Raw genomic sequence first — 27400 nt, 5'->3', positions numbered from 1 at the left:
AGACACTCAGTCACATCGCAATGAGTGGCCACTCGGCCTAGTCACCAAGCCTCTTCCCAGCAAGGACGGGAAAATGTGCAAGGTAGATGTCAAAGTGAGCAAACTTGGGGAGAATAAACTGTTCCTCAGGACAGTTACTTTACTTGTACTGTTATTATCCCCGAAAGAGCCAAATTGTGGCATCTGTTGATGCCTAGCGGGGAGTGTTCTACCCATTCTGTGCAGCTAGATATTTTTAAGTGCTGTTACAGCTATAGCCATTAGGTGTCATAAGTTGCCCATCTCTTTTATTCATGTGTTTGGAATTTTCTGTTTCCCAAATGGTTAATTGTTCTGAACCGCCCCTTCTTTCTGCCCTGATCAACAACATGTAACCATTTTCCAGCCGTCTCCTGAGTAGCTCACACCTGCTCTGCTCTCTGCAAAACCATTGCCTACGGTGTAACAAGCAGATTCCGGTAAGGTTAATAAGCATCCTATAGTTAAGCATCCTCTGTTCTGTCAGTGCAAGCTTGCAACCCTTAGGTCAGTGTTTCTCAACTCCAGTCCTCAAGACCCACCAACAGGTCAAGTTTTCAGGATTTCCTTAGTATTGCATAGGTGATAATTTCATCACCTGATCAAGCATTAATAGCATCACCTGTGCAATACTAAGGAAATCCTGAAAACATGACCTGTTGGTGGGTCTTGAGGACTGGAGATGAGAAACACTGCCTTAGGTGTTTTAGACATCTTTCTCCTTTGCTGTTGTGTGTTATATTGCTCAGCTCTTATATAATGCATGATCATCCATATCTGTGTTCAACAACCTCTGATATCAGCTACTACTGTTCTACTATACCATCTGTTATCATCTCTCATTGTTGTCCATATCACCCCAATAAATAATAGACTTAAGCACCCATACAGTGTTGTTTCTGGGAGTGGATGAAAGGTTAAGCCGTATGCTGGAATCCACACAGCGTCATACATGGAAGAAGGCAGAACATTCATTATTGTTTGATCTGTAAGTAAAATATGAAAATATGTGCAAGATTTCTTTGACATTGAAGTTACATTTGATTATCTTAAATGAATATTATAGAGCTAAGAAGATCCCAAGGGGTTTACGCTCAAATGTTCGTCCCAACCTCATGTCTGGTGATTCTACTTTTTGTCTGAAATTTTGTATGATTTCTAACAAATATGGCTTGGATTTGATACTTTTAAATATTGAATTTTTACAAGAATTGAAAAGGTTTACTTCTGAGATACCTCCTGTGGAGTCTGAGATCAAGTGATTATTGAAAGAGGATGAGTGGAGTAATTACAAAATGTTATTGGATGGTAAATTGGAAAGTTTGTTTGGAATTAGAAGATACTAAGCGGAAAAAATGGAACCGGGATATGGATGATTATAAATCTGGCAACATTTATAACTGGCAAAAAGAAGGTTCAGGAAATTGGAGAAAGAGAGGTTTTAGGCAAAAAGAAAAAAAAATTTCCGTCCGACCCTGCATCCGGGTCACTGCGCGCACTTGTTACGCCGCCGGCGCCATGCCCAAAGATTTAAAGGGCCGGCGACGGGATAGGTGCGTGTCGTGCCACTGCTTCTGTGGGGGGGGGGGCAGCTGCCCCCCCGCCCCACAGTGGGTACGCCCATGGATCCACTATTCACAATAGGAGAACTCGCAGCCCACCTCCTCCTGTGCAGTGACTGATTAAGCCTTTATATACAGTAAATAACACAGGATCCACCAGTCACAAAAGGTGATATCACAGCTCACCTCCTCCTCCTGTACAACGACTGATAACATCTCTAAATACAGTGAATAACACATAATAAACCATTCACAATAGATGGTCACAGCTCACCTCCTCCCCCTCCTGTACAGTGACTGATCAAGCCTTTATATACAGTAGATTAAACGGAATCCACCATTCACAATAGGTAATGTCACAGCTCACTTTGTTCCCTTCCTATGCAATGACCGATAACACCTTATATACAGATGTCTCAGGATCCACCATTCACAATAGGTGATTTCACAGCCCACCTCTTCCTGTACAGTGACTGATAACATCTCTATATACAGTGCATAATACAGGATCCACCATTCACAATCGGTAATGTCACAGCTCACCTCCTCCTGTACAATGACTGATAACACCTCTATATACAGTGCACAATACAGGATCCACCATTCACAATCGGTAATGTCACAGCTCACCTCCTCCTGTACAATGACTGATAACACCTCTATATACAGTGCACAATACAGGATCCACCATTCACAATAGGTATTGTCACAGCTCACCTTCTTCCTCACTCTGTAGAATAACAGATTCGGGTCCAGTGCCTGTACTCATCTCTTATCTCTTTAGACCCCCACAGTGGTGTAGCCGTAGAGGGTGCAGGCGGACCGGATGCTTCTTGACCCACTAGTGTTGTACATGGTAGGCGAGGGCTCTGTGGCTCTGTTGCAGATTTAGCATTGAGGTCCAGAAACGCCAAGATGCCCCTCTTACCTCCCATAAATCACATCGGGGCCATTTAAAGGGACAACCTATGAATGCACAATGACATGTTAAATATATTTCCAGATTACACAGTGTGTATACAGTACAGACATTTAGTGCCCCAATGATTGCAGGGTTGGTTATGGTGGGCAGTTGTAGTCACCGGGGTCCTTCCCCGGCCTTTCATTTCACATCTGGCTTTTTTGTTTGTTTGTTTCTTTCAGCAGAGAATTTTGTAGAATTTGCCGATGAAAGCGAATTGCTGGACGCCATAAGCAGGAACCTCACGGTGGCCGTTCTCTTCCAGGACTCATTCCGCTATCATATCAGATACCACACAGCCGATATCGTCCTTCCCAATGAATACCTCTCACACATGGGTAAAGGAAGCATTCAATGACTAATCATTAATCTGGGCCTCAGTTTCTCATTTGGCACTGGCCCGTTTTTTTCAGTGTTGGACAGCTATTTTCTTTTTGCAGGATTTTGTGAAACAGCAGAGTCAGAGTTTTGCATTCCCTTTCAATATTGGAAAAGCGGATTTATCTCATTGCAAGCAAGTATCGACTCCGCCATCATTGAAGTGAGTGCAGTTTATTTTTCTTTTCTTGCACCTTTCCCTCTTATAAGGTTGTGAAAGACCTTTTGGGATGTTTTAACAGTACATTTTGTTTCTAACTTTTCCTGTAACTGGGGCTGATATACAGTGGGTGCGGAAAGTATTCAGACTTCTTTAAGTTTTTCACTCTTTGTTTCATTGCAGCCATTTGGTAAATTCAAAAAAGTTCATTTTTTCTCATTAATGTACAATCTGCACCCCATCTTGACTAAAAAAAAAATAGAAATGTAGAAATTTTTTGCTAATTTATTAAAGAAGAAAAACTGAAAAATCACATGGTCATAAGTATTCAGACCCTTTGCTCAGTATTGAGTGGAAGCACACTTTTGAGATACTACAGCCATGAGCCTTCTTGATCTTCTCCAGTTCCGTCAGGTTGGATGGTGAACGTTGGTGAACAGCCTTTTTCAGGTCTCTCCAGAGATGCTCAATTGGGTTTAGGTCACGGCTCTGGCTGGGCCCGTCAAGAATGGTCACAGAGTTGTTCTGAAACCACTCCTTTGTTATATTAGCTGTGTGCTTAGGGTCATTGTTTTGTTAGAAGATGAACCATCGGCCAAGTCGAGGTCCAGAGCACCGGTTTTCATCCATGATATCTCTGTACTTGGCCGCATTCATGTTCCTTCAATTGCAACCAGTTGTCCTGTCCCTGCAGCTGAAAAACACCCCCATAGTATGATGTGGCCACCATCAATTTTCAGTGTTGGGATTGTATTGGGAAGATGATGAACAGTGCCTGGTTTTCTCCACTCATACCGCTTAGAATTATCACCAAAAAGTTCTATCTTCGTCTTCGTCAGACCAGAGAATCTTATTTCTCATAGTTTGCCTCTGCGGATCCGCAGCAGTTCCGCAGGCAGTGTACAATATAATGTTATCCTATGGGTTTTCAAATCTGCAGTGCACATGCTGTGGATTTTTCCGTCCGGAAAAGCTGCAGTTTGAAATCCGTAGCATGTCAATTCTTTCTGCGGATTCCGCTGTGGTTTGACACCTATTCCATTGTCCAGGTGTCAAACCGCAGGGAAAAACTGCTGGCCAATCCGCAGGAAAACCGCAGGTCACTTTACCTGCGGTTTTACCTGCAGATCTGCACGGAAAGATCCACAGGTGAATCCGCAGCGTGTGCACGCACCCTGATTAAACACAGCTGGACTCCAATGAAGGAGTAAAACCATCTCAAGGAGGATCACAAGGAAATGGACAGCATCTGACTTAAATATGAGAGTCTGAGCAAAGGGTCTGAATAGTTATGACCATGTGATATTTCAGTTTTTCTTTTTTAATAAATTTGCAAAAATTTTCTCTATTTCTGTTTTTCTTTACAGTCAAGATAGGGTGCAGAGTGTACATTAATGAGAAAAAAATGAACTTTCTCCTTCGCCTCATTGGGGGACACAGGTACTGTGGGCGTATGCTACTGCCGCCTGGAGGCTGACACTAAGTGAAAAAAAAGAGGTTAGCTCCTCCACCGTATACACCCTCGCCCCGATTGCGGGTGGAATAAGTTTTTGCTTAGTGTCTGTTGGAGGCACACATCTGTCTGTTTCCAGACTGATTTTTTTTTCTTTCCCCATGAAGATAAGACAGGGGCGACGGACCCTATTGAAAGGGTCCGATTTCCCCAAACCAACAACAGGCGACCACGTGTGAGTGTCGCCTCCACGTATCCTCTCCCGCAACGGGGATTTTTTCCTGACGTTCCTTTTTTACATGAAGATGAGACAGGGGCAATGGACCCTATTAAAAGGGTCCGATCTCCCCAAACCAACAACGGGCGAGCACGTGCGAGTGTCGCCTCCACGTACCCTCTCCCGCAACATGAGATTTTTCCAGTGCTTTTTTCACATGAAGGTGGACAGGGGTGACGAACTCTATTGAAAGGGTCCGATCTCCCCAAACCAACAACGGGCGAGCACATGCGAGTGTCTCCTCCACGTATCCTCTCCCGCACCGTGGGAATGATGCCGGACTTAGCCCTGACCACCCTAAGGTATTGAAACCCTAGGTTGCAGAGGCACAAGTGCAGTCTGTGCGGCCCCCACTGCGCCACCAATGCTAAGACTGTGGTGCGGCAAGGGGGCGGACGGTCCCTCTCCTCACCCCTTGAAGGGGTTAGATGGAGCCAGGGTGCCTGCACCGTCCTTTGTTTCATACGGCCCCCCCTCCCCTCTACCTGAGCTGGAGCCGAAGCACGGAGGAGGGTGGCCTGGGAGGGCTCCTGCAGCGGCGCAGGGCTGCAGCCCTTATCTTCGTCCGAGCGCCACAACGCGCTCCCTGGCGTCAGGCAGCAGCGGACCCGGTTCCGGCCTTGGCTGGGGCTCGGTGCCCCCACCCCCCGTGGGCGGATATCAAAAATTTAGGACGCGTCCGGAAGTCCCCACCCCCCGGTGTCACGTCACGCCGGCCCTGCCCCCCATGGCCTGGGTGGACGCAGAAGAAATTTAGACCCTGACTTTGGGCCGAGGCTAGGCCGCAGACAGAAGTACCGCCCCCGGGAATCCTTTTTTCTTCCGGAGGCCTGTCCGTGGTTGTGGCGCGCACCTGTTCAAACGGAGCGACGCTCTGCACTTCCAGGAAACGGGACTGGGGTAAGTGCTGTCGCCTAGCCCCCCGAGAGGCCACGCTAGGAAAAGTGGAGAGCACCCTCTCCCAGCGTTTTTTTTTCAGCGGATGCCTGACAGGTACAGCATGTCAGGAAAAGCTAAGACGCACACGTTTCTGTACGCTACATGCATCGCCTGTCGGTCCGCTTTTCCGCGGGCACAGACCAAGCGAGTATGCGAAGCCTGCAAGTCCGAACGCGCCCAGGAGCCCTCCCCTGCGATTGAGCCCAGTGTACCAAGTCCCCCGGAATGGGCCCTATCACTGTCGCAATCTATGGCGTCACTTACGAGAGACATCAAGTCCCTTCGAGCCCCAGATAGAGGCAGGGACAGTGGCTCACCTGTCTTAGAGGGGTCCTCTACCTCACAGGAGCCTCCGGCCTGCAGGGGCCGCTCTCACTCCAGGCAGACACGGGGGAAACGAACCCACACGGCGACTCCTGGTCTGTTGTGAGTTCATTTTCCCCTTCACTACTGAGGCCCGATGAACTCCCTCTTCTGGTAAAGAAAGGTAGTGAGCCTGATTATCAAACATCTGAGTCTAATGATGATGACTGGCTGAGTGGAGTTACTGACTGGATATAAGGCCGCCGACGCCCTTCTGCCCTGCGGGTGATTTCTCTGTGGGATCCTTGGAGACCAGTCTGAATTCCTGCTCATCTAAAGCTAAGTTTTCTGCTCTGCCTTTTGCATTTTTGCTTTGCCTTTGTTTTGTTTTGTTTTTCTGGATTTCTGCCATTCCCTGCTGGGGTGAGCTGAATTCCTTTAGCTCTGTCTTCAGAAAGTACCTGAGTGCTGATATAGCTTTTGAAGCCTAGCTGCTTCAGAGTCTTTTTCCTATCAGCTTGTTGGCTTATGTCTTTGATAGGGTTTTTGCAGATTGCAGACAGCAACCTTCCTTTCCTGTCCTGTTTAGTTAGTTTTGGGCCCCATCGTTTGCTCAGCCTATCTTTCTGTCTGTCTGAGTGTTTTTTCATCTTGCTTCACCGTCATTATATGTTGGGGGCTGCCTTTTGCTTTGGGGTCTGCTCTGGGGCAGTTTAGATTTCCTTTTCTGTCTTTAGGCTATTCAGCTCTCCGGCTGTGATCGAGGGGTCTAGGGCACCGTAGGAACCCCCCACGGCTACTGCTAGTTGTGTTGATAGGTTCAGGGGTCTGCAATCTGATAGTTGCCAACTTCTCTGGTTTTCTGGACGTAGCTTCTATTTTTGTGTCTGCCTCCTACGGTGACTCATTCATAACACTGGTCCATCCGGTGCCTCGGCATCTGTGAGCTCTGCTTCTCGCTCTCCGTCACCAGTAGTCGATAGCGAGCAAGGCTCAGACTACGACTTGGACGAACCCCTTGACCTAGATACGCCGGGTTGTCAGGAAACGGTTGACAGTCTCATAGAAGCTGTCAACCAGACTCTGGGGATTGAGGATGAGTCTACCCTGGCTTCGGGCCATAATGTGTCATTTCAAGCGAGTCAAGCGCCCCCATAGAGTATTTTGCACTCACCCTGAGTTTGAGGATATAGTGCAGCGACACAGAGAACGGCCGGACAGGCGTTTCTCGGGCCAGAAGGCACTCGAGGCGAGGTATCCTTTTGCCCTGGATCTCTGTAAAAAATGGACGGAATCCCCAATGGTGGATCCACCTGTGTCACGCTTGGCTATGAGAACCCTACTATCCGTACCTAGTGGTTCTTCTTTTAAGGATCCCACTGATCGCCTCATAGAGAACTTGGCTCGCTCAGTGTTTGAGTCATCAGGATCAGCACTCTCTCCCTCGTTCGCGGCAACGTGGGTAGCCAAGGCCATGATTTCTTGGTCAGAATCATTGAACAAAGCCTTGCAAGACATAGATCTACCACCTGAAGTATCAGAGGTTGCAAATCAGATAGCTATGGCGGGGGATTGCTTGATCAATGCATCTTTAGATGCGGCCAACTGTGCGGCACTTGCGGCCACAAATGCGATCTCCATTAGGAGAGTTGTATGGCTGAGGACATGGCAGGCCAATTCAGCTTAAAAGAAATCCTTGACATCGCTACCATACCAGTGCGGCCGCCTATTCAGAGAGAAGTTGGATCAGTTCATCTCTGACTCCACAGGAGAGAAGAGTGGTTTTCTCCCTCAACAAAAGGTGAAACCGCCGTTTCGTCACCAGTTTCAGGCACGTTTTCGGGCCTTTCGCAACCCCGGGTGGACCACAGCGGCCAATTCCGCCACATCGGGTCGCCCCAACCAGGATAGGGGCCAACAGGTCTCGTGTAGAGCCAAACCATTGGGGAGAATGCGTACTAACCAGCCCAGGTCGAGGGGATCCAGGTCCCAAAGATCTTCAGCCAAATGACTCGATGCATTTGCCAGGCGACACCAGCGAGGTAGGCGGCCGCCTACTCTCGTTTCGTCACGTCTGGCTCAATGTCACACACGACGCATGGGTGAGAGAGCTGGTGTCCTCAGCGTACAAAATAGAATTTGTCAGGTACCCCCCAAGACGATTTTTTCTTTCCCGTCTTCTCAAGGGGGATACTCGGGCAAGGGCTCTAATAGGATACATCGATTTGCTCCGACACAACGGAGTTTTTATTCCCGTACCGGAAAACGAGAAGACTCAGGGTTTCTGTTACAACCTGTTTGCAGTCCCCAAAAAGGACGGGATTGTCAGGCTCGTTTGGACCTAAAGCTCCTGAACAAATTTATCAGGATAAGACTCCGGATGGAGTCTCTCCGTTCATTCATATCGGCAATGGGGCAAGGAGTATACTTGGCCTCTATCGATATCCAGGATTCCCTATCTACATATCCCCATTTTCCCTCCGCATCAAAGATTTCGACGCTTCGCCATTAGTGGTCTACATTTCCAGTTCCCAGCGCTGCCTTTCGGGCTAGCCACCGCCCCCAGAGTGTTCACAAAGGTCATGGCAGTCCCTATGGCCATCCTGCACTCCTGGGGCATAGTCGTATTGCCCTACTTCGACGACCTTTTGGTCAAGGGCCCTTCAAGGTGGGCATGCGAGGAAAGTGTCAGCATCACGCTAGATACTCTTGCCCTCTTTGGGTGGTTGGTCAACATAAAGAAGTCAACCCTTGTCCCAACCCAGAGGATTTCCTTTTTAGGGATGATCTTCGACACTTTCCGAGGGTTGGTAACTCCCTTGAGACAAGGCCCTAGCTCTCCGGCAGGGAGTTTGAATACTTCACCAGCCACTCCCTCACACCATCCGATTCGGCATGAGGATTCTAGGAAAAATGGTGGCGGCAATGGAAGTGATCCCGTTCGCCCAGTTCCATCTCCGCCCCCTGCAGCACGCCCTCTTGTCATCCTTAGGACAAGAACCCATTCACGCTCGATTACCGATGCCGGTTGTCCTCTCAGGTCAGACAGTCACTCGAGTAGTGGGCAATCTGTTCCTCCCTTTTCCAGGGGAAGCCCTTTCCCCCAGACCATTGGCTGGTGGGGAGTGGTTTTTCGCCACCACACGACCCAGGCATGCCTCCCGATCAACTTGTTGGAGATCCGGCAATCCGGTTAACTCTGCAACATTTTCATCACCTTCTAGCAGGCCGCCCCGTCCGGATTCAGTCGGACAACGCCACGGTGGTGGCTTACATAAATCACCAAGGGTGCACCCGCAGCAGGGCAACCATGCGTGAGGTAGGGCACGTGCTTTGCTGGGCCGAGAGGAACCGCATGGTGATATCAGCGGTCCACATCCCGGGGGTAGAGAACTGGGCGGCAGACTTTCTCAGCTGGCAGGGGCTTGCGTCCAGGGAATGGTCACTACACCCCGAGGTCTTTCAGCAGATTTGCCAATGGTGGGGAACACCGGATGTGGATCTGATGGCCTTCAGGGTGATCGCCAAGGTGCCCACGTTTGTTGCTCAGTCCCGGGACGTGCAGGCAATCGCCATGGATGCTCTGGTTCTGCCATGGAACCATGTTATGAATGGGTCACCGAGGAGGAATAAACAAAACAAGCTAAGTCACAGAAAACCAGAGAGGTTGGTAACTATGCAGATTGCAGATCCCTGATCCTAACCTCACACCTAGCAGCAGCCGTTGAGCGTTCCTACGATAATCCCAGATGCTTCGTCACAGCCGGAGGACTAAATAAGCCTAAAGCAAGAAAAGGGGAAAACTAACTGCCCCAGAGCAGACCCCAAAGGAAAGACAGCCCCCACACATGTATTGACAGTGAAACAAGATGAAAACACAAACACAAGCAGGAAAATAGGCTGAGCAAACGATGGGGCCCAAACTAGCTAGAAAGGATAGGAAGGAAAGACACTGTCTGCAATCTGCCAAAAACCCTACAAAAATAATGTCCAACACATCTGATAACAAAATTAACCCTGAAGTCACTAGACTACTCCCACTATATCAGCACTCTGAAATATTCTGAGACAGATCAAAAAGAGGCCAATCTAATAAGGGACAAAAAGCAAATTGGCAAATACAGATAAGTTAGAGTGGAAATTCAGCACAGCCCCTGCCGGGGCTGGCTGACCACACAAAAAACTGAATAGACCAACAAAATCAAGTGTGAACATTAGCAGAAAAACTTAGCTTGAGCTGACTGGAACAGAGCTGAGAACCAAGACCTGACAAGACAGAAGGAATCACCAGCACCAGAATAGGGCGTCTGCTGTCTCAAATCCAGTCTGAGATTCCTGAGGTCCAATCGTCATCCTCCTTATCAGGTGGCAGATCTCTACTGATTAAATCAGCCTCACTACCTCCTGTTACCACCAGAGGGAGCCTGGAAGGAGAACTCACAACTGGTAGACCAGAAAATGAACTCATAACAGAACCAGTTTCGCCTCCCATACTTACTTCCCCCCGCTGCCACTACTCCCGAGGGTCATCAAGAAGATCAAGGCGGAAGGGGTTCCAGTGATTCTGCTGGCCCCAGACTGTCCCCATCGGGCGTGGTACGCAGATCTAGTGCAGCTACTCGCCGACGTGCCATGGCGACTACTTTTGCAGGGGCCGATCTGCCACCCGAACTCAGGGGCCCTGTGTTTGACGGCTTGGCCGTTGAATCTTGGATTCTGACTCAGGCAGGGTTTGGGCGCAAAGTGGTTGCTACAATGATTAGCGCCCGGAAGCCTACCTTGGCACGAGTTTACCACCGCACCTGGAAGGTTTTCTTTTCATGGTGTCGAAGCCGCGGTTGGTCTCCTCTGAGATTCTCTATCCCTAACATCTTAGCCTTTCTCCAGTCTGGCTTAGATTCAGGTTTGGCCCCAAGTTCTTTCAGGAGACAGATATCGGCTTTATCCGTACTTTTTCAGCGCAGGATTGCAACCAATTTGCAAGTAAAGACTTTCATCCAGGGAGTCTCCCACTTGGTACCTCCCTGTAAGGCGCCTATGAACATCTGGGACCTTAACCTGGTCCTAAGCGTTCTGCAGGAAGCTCCATTTGAACCACTACAGGATGTCTCTTTGCCATACCTTTCCTGGAAGGTAGTGTTCATCATAGCTATAACATCAATTAGGCGGGTCTCTGAGCTGGCAGCTCTATCTTGTCGAGCCCCGTTTCTGACTTTCCACAAGGATAAGGTGGTTCTCAGACCAGCTCCTTCTTTTTTGCCAAAGGTCGTTTCTTCGTTCCACATCAATGAGGATATTGTCTTGCCCTATTTTTGTCCAGCACCGGTTCACCGTGTGGAAAAGGCCCTTCATACGTTGGACCTGGTGAGAGCTCTCAGGAGGTATGTGTCACGGACGGCACCCTTTCGTAAGTCAGACGTGCTGTTTGTGCTCCCTGAAGGTCGCAGGAAGGGACTCGCTTTGAAATCGACCATAGCCAGGTGGATTCGGTTGGCTATTCAAGAATCTTACCGCATCAGAGGTGCACCAGTTCCAGCAGGGATCAGAGCACACTCTACTCGGGAGGTGGACGCCTCTTGGGCTCTTCGACACCAGGCATCGGCAGAACAAATCTGCAAGGCAGCAACCTGGTCCAGCCTGCACACATTTGCCAAACATTACAATATCCATACTCAGGCTTCAGCGGATGCAAGCCTGGGTAGAAGGATTCTCCAAGCAGCAGTGGAGCACCTTTAGACAGGAGGTGCATGTTTCTTGGATCGGTGAGTCAACTTCCCACCCAGGGACTGCTTTAGGACGTCCCACAGTACCTGTGTCCCCCAATGAGGTGAAGGAGAAACATGGATTTTTGTGATAACTCACAGTAAAATCCTTTTCTCTGAGACGCTCATTGGGGGACACAGCACCCACCCTGATAGCCAAATTGGCTTCTGTTTGTTTAATTAATATGCTTTTTTGATTGATATTAGGGTGGTGTTTTTCTAGACATGTTGTTACCTGCATTAAGGTTGATGTCTGATTTTTGTTTGATCTCCTACTGCTTTTGCACCAAACTGATTCCGCCCGCAATCAGGGCGAGGGTGTATACGGCGGAGGAGGAGCTCCTCTTTTTTTTCACTTAATGTCAGCCTCCAGGCGGCTGTAGCATACACCTACAGTACCTGTGTACCCCAATGAGCGTCTCGCAGAAAAGGATTTTATGGTGAGTTATCACAAAAATCCATGTTTTTTTAATTTGCCAAATGGCTGCAATGAAGCAAAGAGTGAAAAATTTAAAGGGGTCTGAATACTTTCCGTACCCACTGTATTAAGCCCAAGTTCACGGGAACATGTTTCTAGGATGCTTTGCCTAATTTTTTTATATTTTTCACTTGTTTTTCATTTGCGCCTTTTACTTCTTTTTCAATTTGCATCTTTTTATTTGTTTTAGCGTGTTTGTTTTTCAATGTTTATCAATGTAGGCGATGATTAATTGATTGTGACTCTTTAAAATGTTGCAAAATTTTGAAGTCCATTCCTTGCCGGAGTGATTTTCTGGTGCAAATGTAAGTGGAAGATGGGACTTTTGGCCTAAAAAAGAAAAATCACAAAACATGTTAACCACAAAAATAAAGAGCATTTATTATTTTGAGCAAAATTCATGAACCATGTTCTCCATTTTGAAGAATGTGGTGTAAAAAAACCCTAGCGAATGCCACAAGACACAAAAAAGAGAAAATACTTTAAAAAATAAATCACAAATGATAAATCGGGCCTTAAGAGTTTTTAAATATGGCTGCTATAGAGGTGTAATATGTTTTTCTATACATATCTACATTTCACAAATTGGCAAAGTGAGCGGTAAGGCTCTGTTCACACGTTGCATTTTTGCTGTGTTTTTTTTCTGCAGGCAAAACTGCTCTCTAGACAGTAAAGAGCAGGTTTTGCTGCATTTTTCAGGATTCCAAAGTTAATCTTTGCTTCTACCACATAAGTATAAACACAGGTCACCAATGGAAGAGTTATGTGAAAACATAAAACCATTTTAAGAAAAGGGACAAATTGATAAAAAAAAATTTCCACTAAATAATTTTATGCCTGAAAAAATTGTGATTATGAGTTCATGAAAAAGTACACAATTACTAATGTAACAGCGGGGGAAGGTGAATTGGTTGGGAATAGTTGGCAGAGCTTTGAGTTTATAGGACACTACTTACTTTCACACTTCGGTCAGCCCCTGAGTTGGTCAGGTAGTGTTCAATTTCATACCTTTGTCATCCAATGTTTACTTATCACATATCACTAATTTAATTAGCTGTACTAATCCTAAATGCCATCTCAGGTGAGGAGACCAAGACATATTCTGGTTTAAACTTGGGAAAATCATAAACTAAATGGGTTTCACATACTGCTTTTTTCACTAAACACACCTGCTTTTTTCACTAAAAACACAGCAAAACCTGACACATGCTTTATGTGGGTGAAAAAAATGCTGAAAGAAGTGACATGCTGCAGTTTTCAAAAATGCATCAGTTTTCCAATTCAGTCAAGAGGAAAAAAACAATGTCCCTGCATGAGATTTCTGAAATGCTGGTACTGTAAAATGCTGCTTAAAATTTGCATAAAATGGAAGCAAACAAATGGAGCAAAAACCGCAACTTGTGAACATAGCCTAACAATCACTGTCCTTATGCCCTATTAGATCATAGGGATGTCATTGATAGGAGTCATTTTTTCTGGTAGGTTCATGTATGACACAGATGGCAATTTGTATTGTCCACCATGTAATACTGTACTTCACCTCCATTGGCTGCTGATTGGCCAGACTTGGTTTTCCACGGTCCTGGGAGAGCCTGGAGGGGTGTAACTGGTGGGGTTAGACTTGGCTCCAGATGGACACCAGGTACTACTCTAGGACGGACCCTTGAGCCGTGTCAGCTGACCCCCAAAGCGTCAGAGAACTTGGTAAACAGGTCACATAGGGCTGGTAGGCACATGATGAATTAGGCACAGGCAGGACAGGTACAGACACACAGATAGGCCACAGGTACGGAATCTCGGGTGCAGATACAAAGAGGTGCAGGTTCAGGCAGATCACGAGCAAGGCTAATTCCAAGCACGGGTACGGGGACCTAACAACTAGCTAGTAGGATATACACTGATTGACTAAAGTTGATAAAGCACCTCCCATTAGCGGAGGATGCCTTATATACCTGATGTCTCCAAGCTATTGGCTGGGGACGGTTTTAGCAGCGCGCGGTGGCATTTTAAGAGAGAGGCAGCACGCACGCACCCTAAGCACATTCTCAGGAGACCTGCGTGCCGTGCATAGGTCTTGGGAGCAGACAGATGCCCAGGAAGAGCCGACAGGTAAGTTATCACGGCGTCTTCCCTGCAGGAGGGAGGGAGAGGACACGTGCCGGGGCGCCGGCGCTGTCCTAACACTTAGCTTTTCAGTTCACGAGGATCTTCTCTGATCTTGTGTGGTCTCAGAAGTTTTAACAGAGGTGATTTTTAACTCCTATATCACCCCACATTAATATCGCCACAACCAACTTTATGGTTTACAGATGACCACCAATCATTCTGTGTGGAAAAACATGGCTTCCATCAGGGTTACCAAAATGCTGTCTCCAACTCAAACGTGGCGATCCAATCTACACATCGGATCCTTCCTGCTCTTCATAAACTTGAGCTTCGTATGTGTGATGTATCTCCTGTCTCTGTACGTCTCAAGAGAGCGGCATGAGATGAGCGAGATCATGGACATGATGAGGCTGAGAAAATTCGCTTTCTGGTGAGCTGTCAACATTATTCTCCTTAAAGGGATAACAGAATACCCTTTTAAAAGGAAATGTAGGTTTCTTTAGCATGGTAAGTGTTAGTTCATTGCATTTATTACTCTTCAGTCTTCACCTTTAGGTTATCCTGGGCCATAATGTACACCGGCTACCTGTTCATCATTGCCAATCTGATGACTCTACTCACGCAAGATTTTCTGTTTTTGCAAAGCTCCTATGGCGTCATCATGCTCTTGTTTTTCCTGTATGGTTTATCATCGGTAGGTATTATTATTGTCTAGCATTCTACTACTGTAATTATTATTTACTAGAGTCTGGAATAATGTGTACATTCATCAATGACTTAGGTCCACGATTCTGTGCTTAGCAGTTTCATGATTTACCTTTGGTAGGGGTTGGAACATGTTTTTTTCTGATATATAGCTCCCCTGCACACAACCATAGAGGTAGATTATAGAGTTTAGATCAACGTCAGTCACCATTAAGGGGGAGCTATATAGTAATGACACCTTTTATCTATACACTGTAATAATGCCCCTGCTTTGCCGCCATATAGTAATAGTCTCCTTGTTATGCTTCCACAATTGCGAAACGCCCATTGTGCCTTCATGTAGTAATTGTGCCCCCCTCTGTGCCTCCGTATAGTAACAGTGCCCACCCCACTCTGTGACTCCATAAAGTAATAGCACCCCATCTCTGCCTACATATACTAATAGTGCCCCATTTGTGCCTCCATATACTAATAGTGTCCCCCTTTAGTAATAGTGCCCTCTCTGTCCCTCCAGTAGTAATGGTGCTCTATCTGTACCTTCATATAGTAACAGGACCTCTCTGTGCCTCCATATAGTAACAGTGCCCACTCTTTAACTCCATATAGAAATAGTGCCCCATTTGTGCCTACATATAGTAATAGTGCCCATCTGAACCTCCATATATTAATAGGGCCCCCTCTGTGCCTCCATGTGGTAATAGTGCCCCGTTGGTGCTTCCACATAGTAATAGTGCCCTGGCTATGCCTATTTTTAGTAATATTGCCCCATCTGTGCCGCTGTAGTAATAGTGCCCCCTCTATGCCTCCATACAGTAATAGTGCCCCATCTGTGCCTCCATATAGTAATAGTTCCCCCCTTTGTGATGCCACATAGTAATATGCTAATAGTGCCTCCTCTGTCCCTCCATGTAGTAATAGTGCCTTTCTCTGTGCCTCTTCATAGTAATAGCGGCCTTCTGTACCCCGGAAATAAAATCAAAGAAAATAATTACTTTCCCCACTATTCTCCCTTGATAAATGGTGAATGCCTCTTCAACCTTTCTGCAGTCTGTGTGTTGGTGTAGGCGGCATGAAGAAGTGACCTCATTGCACTGCGTGATGGCCCCTATGTGATCCTGATGTCTCTCTACTCTGCTACAGTTTTTAACAATATCCAGATACAGAGAACCCAATGCAGCCCACCACCAGCACTGGGTCAAATAGGATTTGCCAGAATTGCCAGATGGACAGTCCAGCCCTTAAAGGTATACTGACATAGCTTATGTCACTGACAGTATTTTTGTTTTTGCACAGATGTGTTTCACCTTCATGCTGATCGTTCTTATCAGGAGTCGTCGAGCTACGGCTATCGCAGGGTTCTTCATCACCTTCCTCCAATCTATCCTCAGCCTCCTCCTTCTAATGAAAGATCTCCCCAAATCTATGGAGGTGCTCCTAAGCATATTCCCAACCTTTGCCTTCTCAGTTGGAATTTCACAGGTAAACTACGCAGACCCTCATCTTAGAGTTTCCTGTATTATCATTTGTATTAAATACTGACTTCACATGATTGCTGGTAGCAAAGCATTCATTAAGGGGACTCAAAACCTGTATGAGAAGCAAGTGATAGGATGAGTGACATCATTTCTAGACGATATCTACTTGTATGATAACTATTTTATGTAAAAAAATAAACGAGTGGGGTTCCCTAAAAAGTGTGTAATACTTCATTTCTCCTGGGGTGGTGCTGTAGGGATATTGAACACTTTGAGCTGAATTAATCACAGATCACAGCTGATCTCTGGAGATTTAAGTAATAAAATTGTAGCTGACTTCTTCTACCATTAGGGGGAATTCACCATAATCAGATTTACACCACTGATGTTCAGCCCACTCCTGAGTTGCCCCTTTTCATTCTCTTTTCTGGATTTTGCTTTTTTTCAGACTGTATATTTGGAGCATGACTATCGAGGTGTCCACTTCTCCAACATGATGGACGATTCCTCTCACATCCTGTTTAGCTACATCGTTCTCATCGTGGACGCCTTTTTCTACATGATGATGACGCTGTATTTCGAGAAGATTTTGACTGGTAAATAATGTGATGTGTACATGAGACGATTTACACAGATAGCAGAGCATTAGAGGGGTATTCCTATGTCATTTACAGCCACAAGAAAAGATTGACCCCTAAAAATGTACTTTTATTTCTTTTCCTAAAAGCATTAAGGACTAATAACCCGCAACACATATACAGACAAACTTGGTTGTTTGAGCGGTGTCTGGGATCACCCAAATATTTTCGGGAGGTAAATATGTAGACCTATTAGGTCCCTACCTTTCCCTAGATTCTCTTCCTTCCTTACAGCAGAGGTTGGCACCCCAATTTGTACTCTGTGGTGCCCCCGCTCAACGTCGGTGTCCCTACTCACCCTATTACACCTTACCTCAAATTGTAGACACAAAACAAAGTGGGAAAAACATTGAAATAATAATAATAAATTTTATTTTTATAGCGCCGACATATTCCGCAGCACTTTACATTTCAGAGGGGATTTGTACAGACAATAGACATTACAGCATAACAATAATCACATACAGTAGATTATAACAAATACCAAGAGGAAAGAGGGCCCTGCTCACAAGCTTACAGTCTATGAGGAAAGAGGTAGACACGAAAGGTGGGTGGTAACAGTTGCCCTGATTGTAAGGACCAGCCATAATGTTAAGTGTTTGACAGTACAGACACAGAGGGCTAATGGATGCATAAAGCATGTGGGAACATGATGCGGGAAATCTGGTTATGGTAAAACTTTCGGCTGTGCCACACAGGGATAGATTAGGTTAATGTGTTGAGGCGATAGGCCAGTCTGAATAAATGCGTTTTCAGGACACGCTTAAAATTGTGGGGATTGGGGACTAATCGTATTGACCTGGGAAGTGCATTCCAAAGAATTGGCGCGGCACGTGTAAAGTCTTGGAGACGGGAGTGGGAGGTTCTGACTATTGAGGATACTAACCTCAGGTCATCAGCAGAACGGAGGGCGCGGGTAGGGTGGTATACTGAAACAAGGGAGGAGATGTAGGGTGGTGCTGAGCCATGGAGGGCTTTGTGAGTGAGGGTAATAAGTTTATACTGAATTCTGGAGTGGATGGGTAGCCAGTGTAATGACTGGCACAAGGTAGAGGCATCGGTGTAACGATTGGTGAGGAATATGATCCTGGCTGCAGCATTCAAGACAGATTGGAGAGGGGAGAGTTTGGTAAGAGGGAGGCCGATTAGAAGAGAGTTACAATAGTCGAGAAGAGAATGAATAAGAGAAACAGTAAGAGTTTTTGCAGAGTCAAAAGTAAGAAAAGGTCGAATTCTAGAAATGTTTTTGAGGTGCAGATGACAAGAGCGAGCCAGTGATCGAATGTGGGGGGCAAAGGAAAGCTCGGAATCAAGTATGACCCCAAGACAGTGGGCATGTTGCTGGGGAGTAATAGTGGAACCACACACAGAAATAGCAATGTCGGGTATAGGTACATTAGTAGCGGGAGGAAACACCAGAAGTTCAGTCTTTGACAGGTTCAGTTTCAGATATAGTGAGGACATGATATTAGACACAGCGTTTAGACAATCGCCGGTGTTTTCTAGAAAGGCTGGCGTGATGTCAGGAGAAGAAGCGTATAATTGGGTGTCATCAGCATAGAGATGGTACTGGAAACCAAATCTACTGATTGTTTGACCAATAGGGGCAGTGTACAAGGAGAAGAGGAGGGGGCCTAGAACCGATCCTTGGGGGACCCCAACAGTAAGGGGAAGGTGAGAGGAGGAGGAACCGGCGAAAGATACAGTAAAGGAGCGGTCGGAGAGATAGGAGGAGAACCAGGAGAGAACGGTGTCCTTGAGGCCAATGGAACGGAGCATAGTGAGGAGGAGCTGATGATCCACAGTGTCGAATGCTGCAGAGAGATCCAAGAGAATTATCATGGAGTAATGACCATTTGATTTAGCTGTTAGCAGATCATTAGAGACTTTAGTGAGGGCAGTTTCAGTGGAGTGTAAAGAGCGGAAACCGGATTGGAGAGGGTCCAGAAAAGAGATATCAGAGATAGCGGATCAGACGGGAGTGGACCAGGCGTTCCAGGAGTTTAGAGATGAAGGGAAGATTAGAGACAGGTCTATAGTTAGCGGCACAGTTTTGTTCGAGGGATGGTTTTTTAAGTAGTGGATGTATGATGGCATGCTTAAATGAGGAGGGAAAAATACCAGAAGAGAGAGAGAGGTAAATATTTTGGTTAGGTGAGGGGTGACAGCAGGGCAAAGGGACTGGAGGAGATGTGACGGAAATGGGTCACTGGAAGTAGTTGGGCGACAAGATGCAAGGAGCCTGCTTACTTCTTCTTCTGTGACTGGTTCAAAATCAGAGAGTGAGTTAGATGCAGTGGGGGAGGGAGGACAGTGCATGGTATGAGGTGACTGGGAGATAATTTCCTGTCGAATCTGGTCAATTTTTTCTTTGAAGTAATTGGCCAGATCGTCAGCTCGGAGCTCCGTGGTTGGGGCCTGTACTCTTGGATTGAGTAGAGAATGAAAGGTGTCAAAGAGACGTTTAGGGTTATTGGACAGTGAGGTGATGAGGGTGTTGAAATAGGTTTGTTTGGAGAGGTGAAGGGCAGTGTTGTATGTTCTAAGCATAAACTTAAAATGGATGAAATCTTCGTGTAGATTGGATTTTCTCCACAGACGTTCGGCACACCTGGAGCACCGCTGCAGGAAACGTGTTTGCACCGTGTGCCAGGGTTGTCGCCGTCTGCGTTGTGGTGTTCTATTTATAGGGGGTGCAAATTCATCCAGGGCACTTTGAAGTGTTTCATTGTAATGCTTCAATGCAGAATCAAGACATGAGAGGGAGGAGATAGGGGCCAATGAAGACTGCAAGTTCTTTATAAGTTTCTGGGTGTTAATGGCCTGTATGTTTCTATAAGTCTGAACAGTGGGGGTGACCTGAGCAGCTTGGCATTTCTTAATAGAGAATGAAAGAAGATTGTGGTCAGAGAGCGGGAGAGGGGAGTTTGCAAAATCATCCACTGCACAAAGCCGAGAGAAGACCAAGTCGAGGGAGTTTCCGTCTTCATGCGTTGGAGAATTAGTAAGCTGCGAAAGGCCAAATGAGGAGGTTAGAGATAAAAGGTGAGTAGCAGATGGTGAGAGGGGAAGAGCAATGGGGATGTTGAAATCTCCCATGATGAGGGTAGGAATGTCACAGGAGAGAAAATGTGGAAGCCAAGTGGCAAAATGATCCAGGAACTGATGGGAGGGGCCGGGAGGACGATATACCACCGCCACTCGCATGGAGGAGGGGGTGTAGAGTCTGATGGCATGGACCTCAAATGAAGGGAAGACAAGTGAAGGTACTTGAGGGATAACCTGAAAGGTACATTTTGGTGATAGGAGCAGACCAACGCCTCCACCAGCTCTATTGTCTGATCTTGGGGTATGAGAGAAGTGTAGCCCCACGTATGAAAGAGCAGCAGCAGCGGTAGTGTCTGACTGCTGGATCCAGGTTTCAGTAAGAGCCAGGAGGTTAAGAGCATTAGAAAGGAAGAAGTCATGGATGAAGGAGAGTTTGTTACACACTGAGCGAGAATTCCAAAGTGCACAATTAAGAGAGACAGATGGCATGCAGGGAATATTAATAAGATTAGAGGGGTTTCTGAGTGTAGCAGTCGGGGGGTTTGACTTTCTATAACATGGGGGACCAGGGTCGGGAGCAATGTCTCCTGCGACTAGGAGAAGGAGGATAGAAAGAGTGAGCAGATGGTTAAGTGATTTGTGAGAGCGTCTCTGATGTTGAATGGTGGGACTGACTGGATCTGTGCAATTTAACAACGTGAAAAGAGCGTGAGTGCTATACATAGGAGAGGAAAGAAGCGAGGGGCCAATATGGATTGAGTGTAGAGAGTTAATGGCAGGGCGATGGATGTGTGTGAATGCAGCGGCCAGGATAAAAATTACACAAATGCATATGGTATATATTTGATGTGCTCCAAATGTACAGGGAGTAGATGTATATAAATGTCTTACCTGTCTCCTGCCCTGTCTAACTGCCATGTTATAACTGCCAGTACTTTGATAAACTGTACTTGGATAAAGTGTGCATAAATGCCCCCTGCATAAATGCTTTCCCCAAACTATGAAATGTATGTGCATCAAGGTCCCCAACTAAGTCTATTGGGTATCCTTCAAAGAACAACCTGGTTCCATAAGAAACTCGACGATGTAGACAAATTCCATATATAGATGGAAATGCCTGAGATACAGTGTATACTGTAGATGTATAATATTTTCCCTGCATGTGGTAAGAGATCTGAGCCCTCTGTTCAGTAGTGGAAAACCAGAGGATCACCAATGTATACTGTCCCTCCTATTATGGATCCTAAACATAGAATACATAAAAATATTTGTTCCTGTATTGTACACCACCATTAGGGGGTATTATTGATATCAAAATGTGGCAAAGGCATACAGATGTAAGCATGACATCATTATATCCACTAATTTGTAATCTCTCAGGTATCGTCCCTCTACCGAAGAACCATCAATATGGTATCAGAAAAGCAACCATCAGTATGGTGTCAGGAAAGTATAGACATTAATCATTAGTGATCCCTAGTTCAGAATTCCACCATCCAATATGGTATCAGAAATTTCCACCATCCTATATGGTATTAGACATTACCACCATCCAATCTTTGCTTAAGGTAACCATATACAAAGGCACCTCGCTGATTTGGGCGGCAGGACTGGTCTTCCATCTAACATGTTTTGAGGCTTGGTGACTCTTTCCACAATGGCAGATGTTGAGAAAATGAAGGATCGGGCATGTTGTATTTCAGCATGCCCAAAGTTTCATTCTTGGAAAGATGAATTTCCACAAATAGTGGATTACTGCTATTAAGAACACGTTTGCTCGACTGAGCTGAGTGTGCATGGAAGATGTGTGGAATAGCTAATGACAATTAAACGTATATGGCCACCTTGACACTTCTCAGATATATGTGGTGTCAGCATATTATTGGTCCATCAGTTTATTTTATAAAGTGTATGATTCTCAGCTGATCCTCCAAAATGTATATGTACCGTATACGCCGTGTGGTCCTCACTTTACATGTAAGTACTAACATCAGTATCATTACCACTAGATAAACATGGCAGGAGGTACGAGCCGTTGTTCTTCCTGAGATCTTCATTCTGGTCTAAACGGAACCCGACCCCTCTAAAGACAGAGGAGGATGGAGGCAACGATATGCCTGCCGGAGAATATGTAGAAAAAGTCTCTGCAGAATTACTGGGCAAAGAAGCTGTAAGGTAAAGACGGCGAGGCTCTTCTTGTACCTGCTCAGATCGGTCCAATCAACGCTCACTATCTCCAATTCTGATATGAATACTGACACAAAAAGCTAAGAAATAGGGAATGTGCGATTGGAAGTAGGAGGAAAAAAGCATTAACCCCTCCTAAAATTGAGAATTTAGACTGTATGTTGCAGTGCATTGTGAGGACTCTGATGAGGATTACATAGTTAAATCTAAGATGTCTACACTATATGGAGAAAAGTATTAGGACACACAGCTCATTCAATTCCACTATTTAATTCAGTTCCATTGCCCAAGGTATGTAATATCAGGCCCCTCGCCCCAGTGTATAATATCAGGCCCCTCGCCCCAGTGTATAATATCAGGCCCCTCACCCCTGGCGTATAATATCCGGTCCCTCGCCCCAGTGTATAATATCAGGCCCCTCGTCCCAGTGTATAATATCCGGTCCCTCACCCCAGGCGTATAATATCCGGTCCCTCACCCCTGGCATATAATATCAGGCCCCTCTCCCCAGTGTATAATATCAGGCCCCTCGCCCCTGTGTATAATATCAGGCCCCTCGTCCCAGTGAATAATATCAGGCCCCTCACCCCTGGCGTATAATATCAGGCCCCTCGCCCCAGTGTATAATATCAGGCCCCTCACCCCTGGCGTATAATATCCGGTCCCTTGCCCCTCCAGTGTATAAATTCTGGCCTCTTGCCCCCCCGGTGTATAACATCTAGCTCCTCACCCCCAGTGTACAGCATCAGGTCCCTCCCCCCGAGTGTATAACATCTGGCCCCCCCAGTGTATAATATCTGGCCCCTCGCATATACTAACATATGACAGAACGGCTGGTGGTGCAGAGCTCACTAGGAGCCATCTGTGTCACCAGACAGTTCATCACCTATCTTCCCTTCTAAATCTTCCTCCATCACCTGTCAGTGATATTATTGAGAAGTGAAAGGAACTGCAGCAACATTAAGGGCGGGGGGGATGAGTGCTGAGGAGCAGAGGACAGAAAAGTCACCTCAATAACTGCAGAGATTAGACCTACTTTGCTATTAATATCAGCACAGACACTGCGCCCCCGCCAGGAGCTCCATGGCCGAGCAGCTGCACGCAGCCTTACATCACCAAGCACAATGCTGAGCGTCGGATAGAGTGGTGTAAAGCTGCCAAAACTGGACTCTGGAGGAAAGGTGTTCTGTGCAGTGATGGATCACACTTTTCTATCTGAGTTTTTCAATACTAGACATTTTAGACAACTGTAGCTTCCACTATTATGTGAACAATTTGGGGAAGGTCCTTTCCTGTTCCCCATGACAGTGCCCAGTGCACAAGGGCCATACAGACATGGTTGAGGGAGTGTGGTTTTGAAGAACATTAAAATCTGTACAAAACATTAAGGCTGCAGCTTTTATGATTTTCCCTAAAAAAAACTTTTGCAAAAGTTACTGAAATTTCACTGAAGACTTAATTTAAGAAATGTTAAAAACTTAAAACAGTTTATTTTTCTTCCAGGATACATGAGGTTAGGAAGACTTGCATCGACTCGGATAAAAAGGTTGAGGCTTTGAGAGGCGAGTTTATTTATTACGGTATTTCTTTTTCATTATTGTAAGTAGTGCAATGCAGGGATTCCTTTTTTATGCTCCTTTAAAGTTTTTGCAAGTCAAAACTTCCAAAACTTTAGGGTTTCCAGATGTTTTTGTTTGATTCATCACATGTAAGTCACTATTTTGTTGCAAGTGTTCTCTAGTCCTCCTGACCTCCTTGGATGCCAGAAATTTTGGCACAATTGTCAGTTATAAAAAGTCACAAAAATTGTCAAAGACAGAAAAAAATCTAAAAATGTATGGCCCCTGTTTGCCATTTTCAAGAATTTGATGCAAAAATCATCAATGAAGAAAACAGCAAGACAAAAAAAAAAGAAAAGTGACTTAAAATGATGAATCGGGTCCAATTAGTTATGACAGCTGTGGATTTCTGCAGGGAAATTCCTGTAATTTGGCATCGAGAGTTGAAAATGCGCTGAAATATTAGACAGTCATTAAACAATATTTTTTTTCTCGCAGGTCTAAATTTAAATATATATGAAGGGCAAATTACAGCTTTGCTTGGACACAGCGGGGCAGGAAAAACAACACTACTTAATATTTTAAGTGGGATGTGCCCAGCGACTGGTGGTAAGATGTCATTGTAATGTCAATAGATAACCCTAACCATTTGTGATTTTTCATTTTTGCACTTTAGTTTTTTTTGCTTCCCTTCTTATGGCATAACTTTTTTCCCATCGACATAGCCGATTTTTTTTCCAGGACAAGATGTAGTTTTACTTTACTGAAACATGAAATTAAATGGTAAAATATTCCTCAAAATTGCATTTTTGCAGTGACCGAAAAACAGCAAACTTGGCATTTCAACTATTTTTCTCCTTACTGCTTTTACTGTACAGCTTAATTTAATATTTTCATACATCAGATTTTTATGGCAGTAACAGTATTGAATATATATACAGTTGTGGCCAAAAGTATTGACACCCCTGCAATTCTCATAGAATCATAGAATCGTAGAGTTGCAAGGGACCTCCTGGGCCATCTGGTCCAACCCCATGCTCAAAGCAGGATTCGCTAAATCATCCCAGACAGATGTCTGTCCAGCCTCTGTTTGAAGACTTCCATTGAAGGAGAACTCACCACTTCTCGTGGCAGCTTGTTCCACTCATTGATCACTCTAACTGTCAAAAAGTTTTTTCTAATATCTAATCTGTGTCTCCTCCCATTCAGTTTCATCCCATTGCTTCTAGTCTTTCCTTGTGCAAATGAGAATAAAGATGATCCTTCTACAATGTGACAGCCCTTTAGATATTTGTAGACCGCTATTAAGTCTCCTCTCAGTCTTCTCTTTTGCAAACTAAACAATCTCAAATCTTGCAACCTGTCCTCATAAGACAGAGTTTGCAGACCGGTCACCATTCTGGTTGCTCTTTTCTGAACTTTCTCCAGTTTGTTGATGTCTTTTTTAAAATGTGGTGCCCAAAACTGGACACAATATTCCAGATGAGGTCTGACCAAAGAGGAGTAGAGGGCAATAATGACTTCACATGATCTAGACTGTATGCTTCTCTTAATACATGCTAGAATTGCATTTGCCTTTTTTGCTGCTGCATCACACTGTTGACTCATATTCAGTCTGTGATCTATTAGTATATCCAAGTCTTTCTCACATGTGCTGTTGCTTAGGCCTATTCCTCCCATTCTGTATATGCTTTTTTCATTTTTATTGCCCAGATGTAGTACTTTGCATTTTTCCCTGTTAAAAACCATTCTGTTAGTTGCTGCCCACTTCTCCAGTTTATTTATATCTTTTTGAATCCTCTCTCTCTCTTCTCTAGTATTAGCTATCCCTCCTAGCTTTGTGACATCAGCAAATTTAATCAGTTTACCCTCAATTCCTTCATCTAAATCGTTGATAAAGATGTTGAACAATACAGGGCCCAGGACAGAGCCCTGTGGTACCCCACTTGAGACATTCTTCCAACTGGATGTGCAGCCATTTATGACCACTCTTTGGTTCCGATCACTAAGCCAGTTATGAATCCACCTAACAGTTGCCTTGTCCATTCCATACTTAGTCATTTTTTCAATAAGGATTGTATGAGATACTTTGTCAAATGCTTTGCTGAAGTCAAGATATACTATATCTACAGCATTTCCTTGATCCACCCAATCAGTGATTCCGTCATAGAAGGAAATTAAGTTAGTCTGTCATGACTTATTAGTTACAAACCCATGCTGACTCTGTTTAATCACTTCATTCTTATCCAGGTACTGACATACATGTTGTTTAATAATTTGTTCAAAGATCTTTCCTGGTATAGAAGTCAGACTCACCAGCCTATAGTTGCCTGGATCCACCTTCTTCCCCTTTTTGAAGATAGGAACAACATTTGCTCTTCTCCAGTCTTCTGGGACTTCTCCTGTTCTCCAAGAATTTTCAAAGATTATGGAGAGGGGTTCAAAAATTTCTTCTGCTATCTCCTTCAGTACTCTGGGGTGTAATTCATCTGGACCTGGAGACTTGAATTAATTTAGGTTAGCTAAGTGTTTCCTCACTATCTTTCTGTTTACAGATATCCTGGATTCTTCTATTCCCTTAATAGGACAGTGAAGAACAGTTGATGTTACATTTCCTTTCTGAGAGAAAACAGATGCAAAATAGGAATTTAAAAGTTCGGCCTTCTCAACATCCTGTCTTACCATTTCATCATTTTCATCCTGTAAAAATCCTATAGCATCTTTGACTTTTCTTTTACTTTTGACATATCCCCAAAATCCTTTGTTATTGCTTTTGACATCTCTTGCAAGCCTCAATTCATTGTCAGCTTTAGAAAATCTGATTTGTGCCCTGCAGGTTCTGCAGACAGCATTATATTCTTCTTTAGATATGCCTCCCTCTTTCCATTTTATAAACATTTTTTTCTTCCTTTTTAGCATGTGCTTAAGTTCTGTGTTCATCCATCCTGGCTTCCTTAAATGCTTCCTATTCTTCCCTCTTTTCGGAATTGTTAACAATTGTGCTTTGAGAATTTCATTTTTCAAGATTTCCCATCCTTCCTGGACATTTTTGTCATTAAGGATATCCAGCCATCGGATCCCTCCAATTCTCTTTCTGAATCCCTTAAAATCTGCCTTTCTGAAATCTAACCTTGAAGTCTGAGTCTTCACAGGTCTTCCTCCTCGAGTTATCCAAAATTCTAAAATAGCATGGTCGCTACCTCCTAGGGTCCCAGCCACTTTTACCTCCTCAACCATTTCCTCCCTGTTTATAAGGATTAGATCCAAGGTAGCAGTTCCCCATGTTTTCTCCCCTACCTTTTGGAAGATAAAGTTGTCAGCAAGAGAGGATAAGAATTTCCTTTACCTGTTAGTTTTGCCTGAGAGAGATTCCCAACAAATGTCTGGATAG

The 27400-nt window shown here is 45.1% G+C and overlaps 1 protein-coding gene across 3 annotated transcripts in view; it reads left to right on the top strand.

Annotated features, from left to right (window-relative positions):
* Positions 1–27400, top strand: part of ABCA9 (ATP binding cassette subfamily A member 9) — a 271200-nt gene that overhangs the window by 75707 nt on the left and 168093 nt on the right. For 2 of the 3 annotated variants that reach the window (XM_073559967.1, XM_073559966.1), the window contains exons 4-12: positions 2724–2879; positions 2982–3082; positions 14601–14827; positions 14953–15091; positions 16396–16581; positions 17026–17173; positions 22273–22438; positions 23954–24012; positions 24508–24618. In XM_073559967.1, the coding sequence (XP_073416068.1) occupies positions 2724–2879; positions 2982–3082; positions 14601–14827; positions 14953–15091; positions 16396–16581; positions 17026–17173; positions 22273–22438; positions 23954–24012; positions 24508–24618 (1293 nt within the window). Of the gene's footprint in view, positions 1–735; positions 1007–2723; positions 2880–2981; positions 3083–14600; positions 14828–14952; positions 15092–16395; positions 16582–17025; positions 17174–22272; positions 22439–23953; positions 24013–24507; positions 24619–27400 lie in introns of those variants that run through there. The other variant, XM_073559968.1, reaches the window with a different exon arrangement.

The sequence above is a fragment of the Dendrobates tinctorius genome, unplaced genomic scaffold (genome assembly GCF_039654945.1).
Source record: "Dendrobates tinctorius isolate UK_male_01 unplaced genomic scaffold, ASM3965494v1 ptg000014l, whole genome shotgun sequence".
In the NCBI taxonomy this organism is placed as follows: Eukaryota; Metazoa; Chordata; class Amphibia; order Anura; family Dendrobatidae; genus Dendrobates; species Dendrobates tinctorius.
Note: the sequence above shows the minus strand (reverse complement) of the source record. Positions and strands in the feature narration are given on the sequence as shown.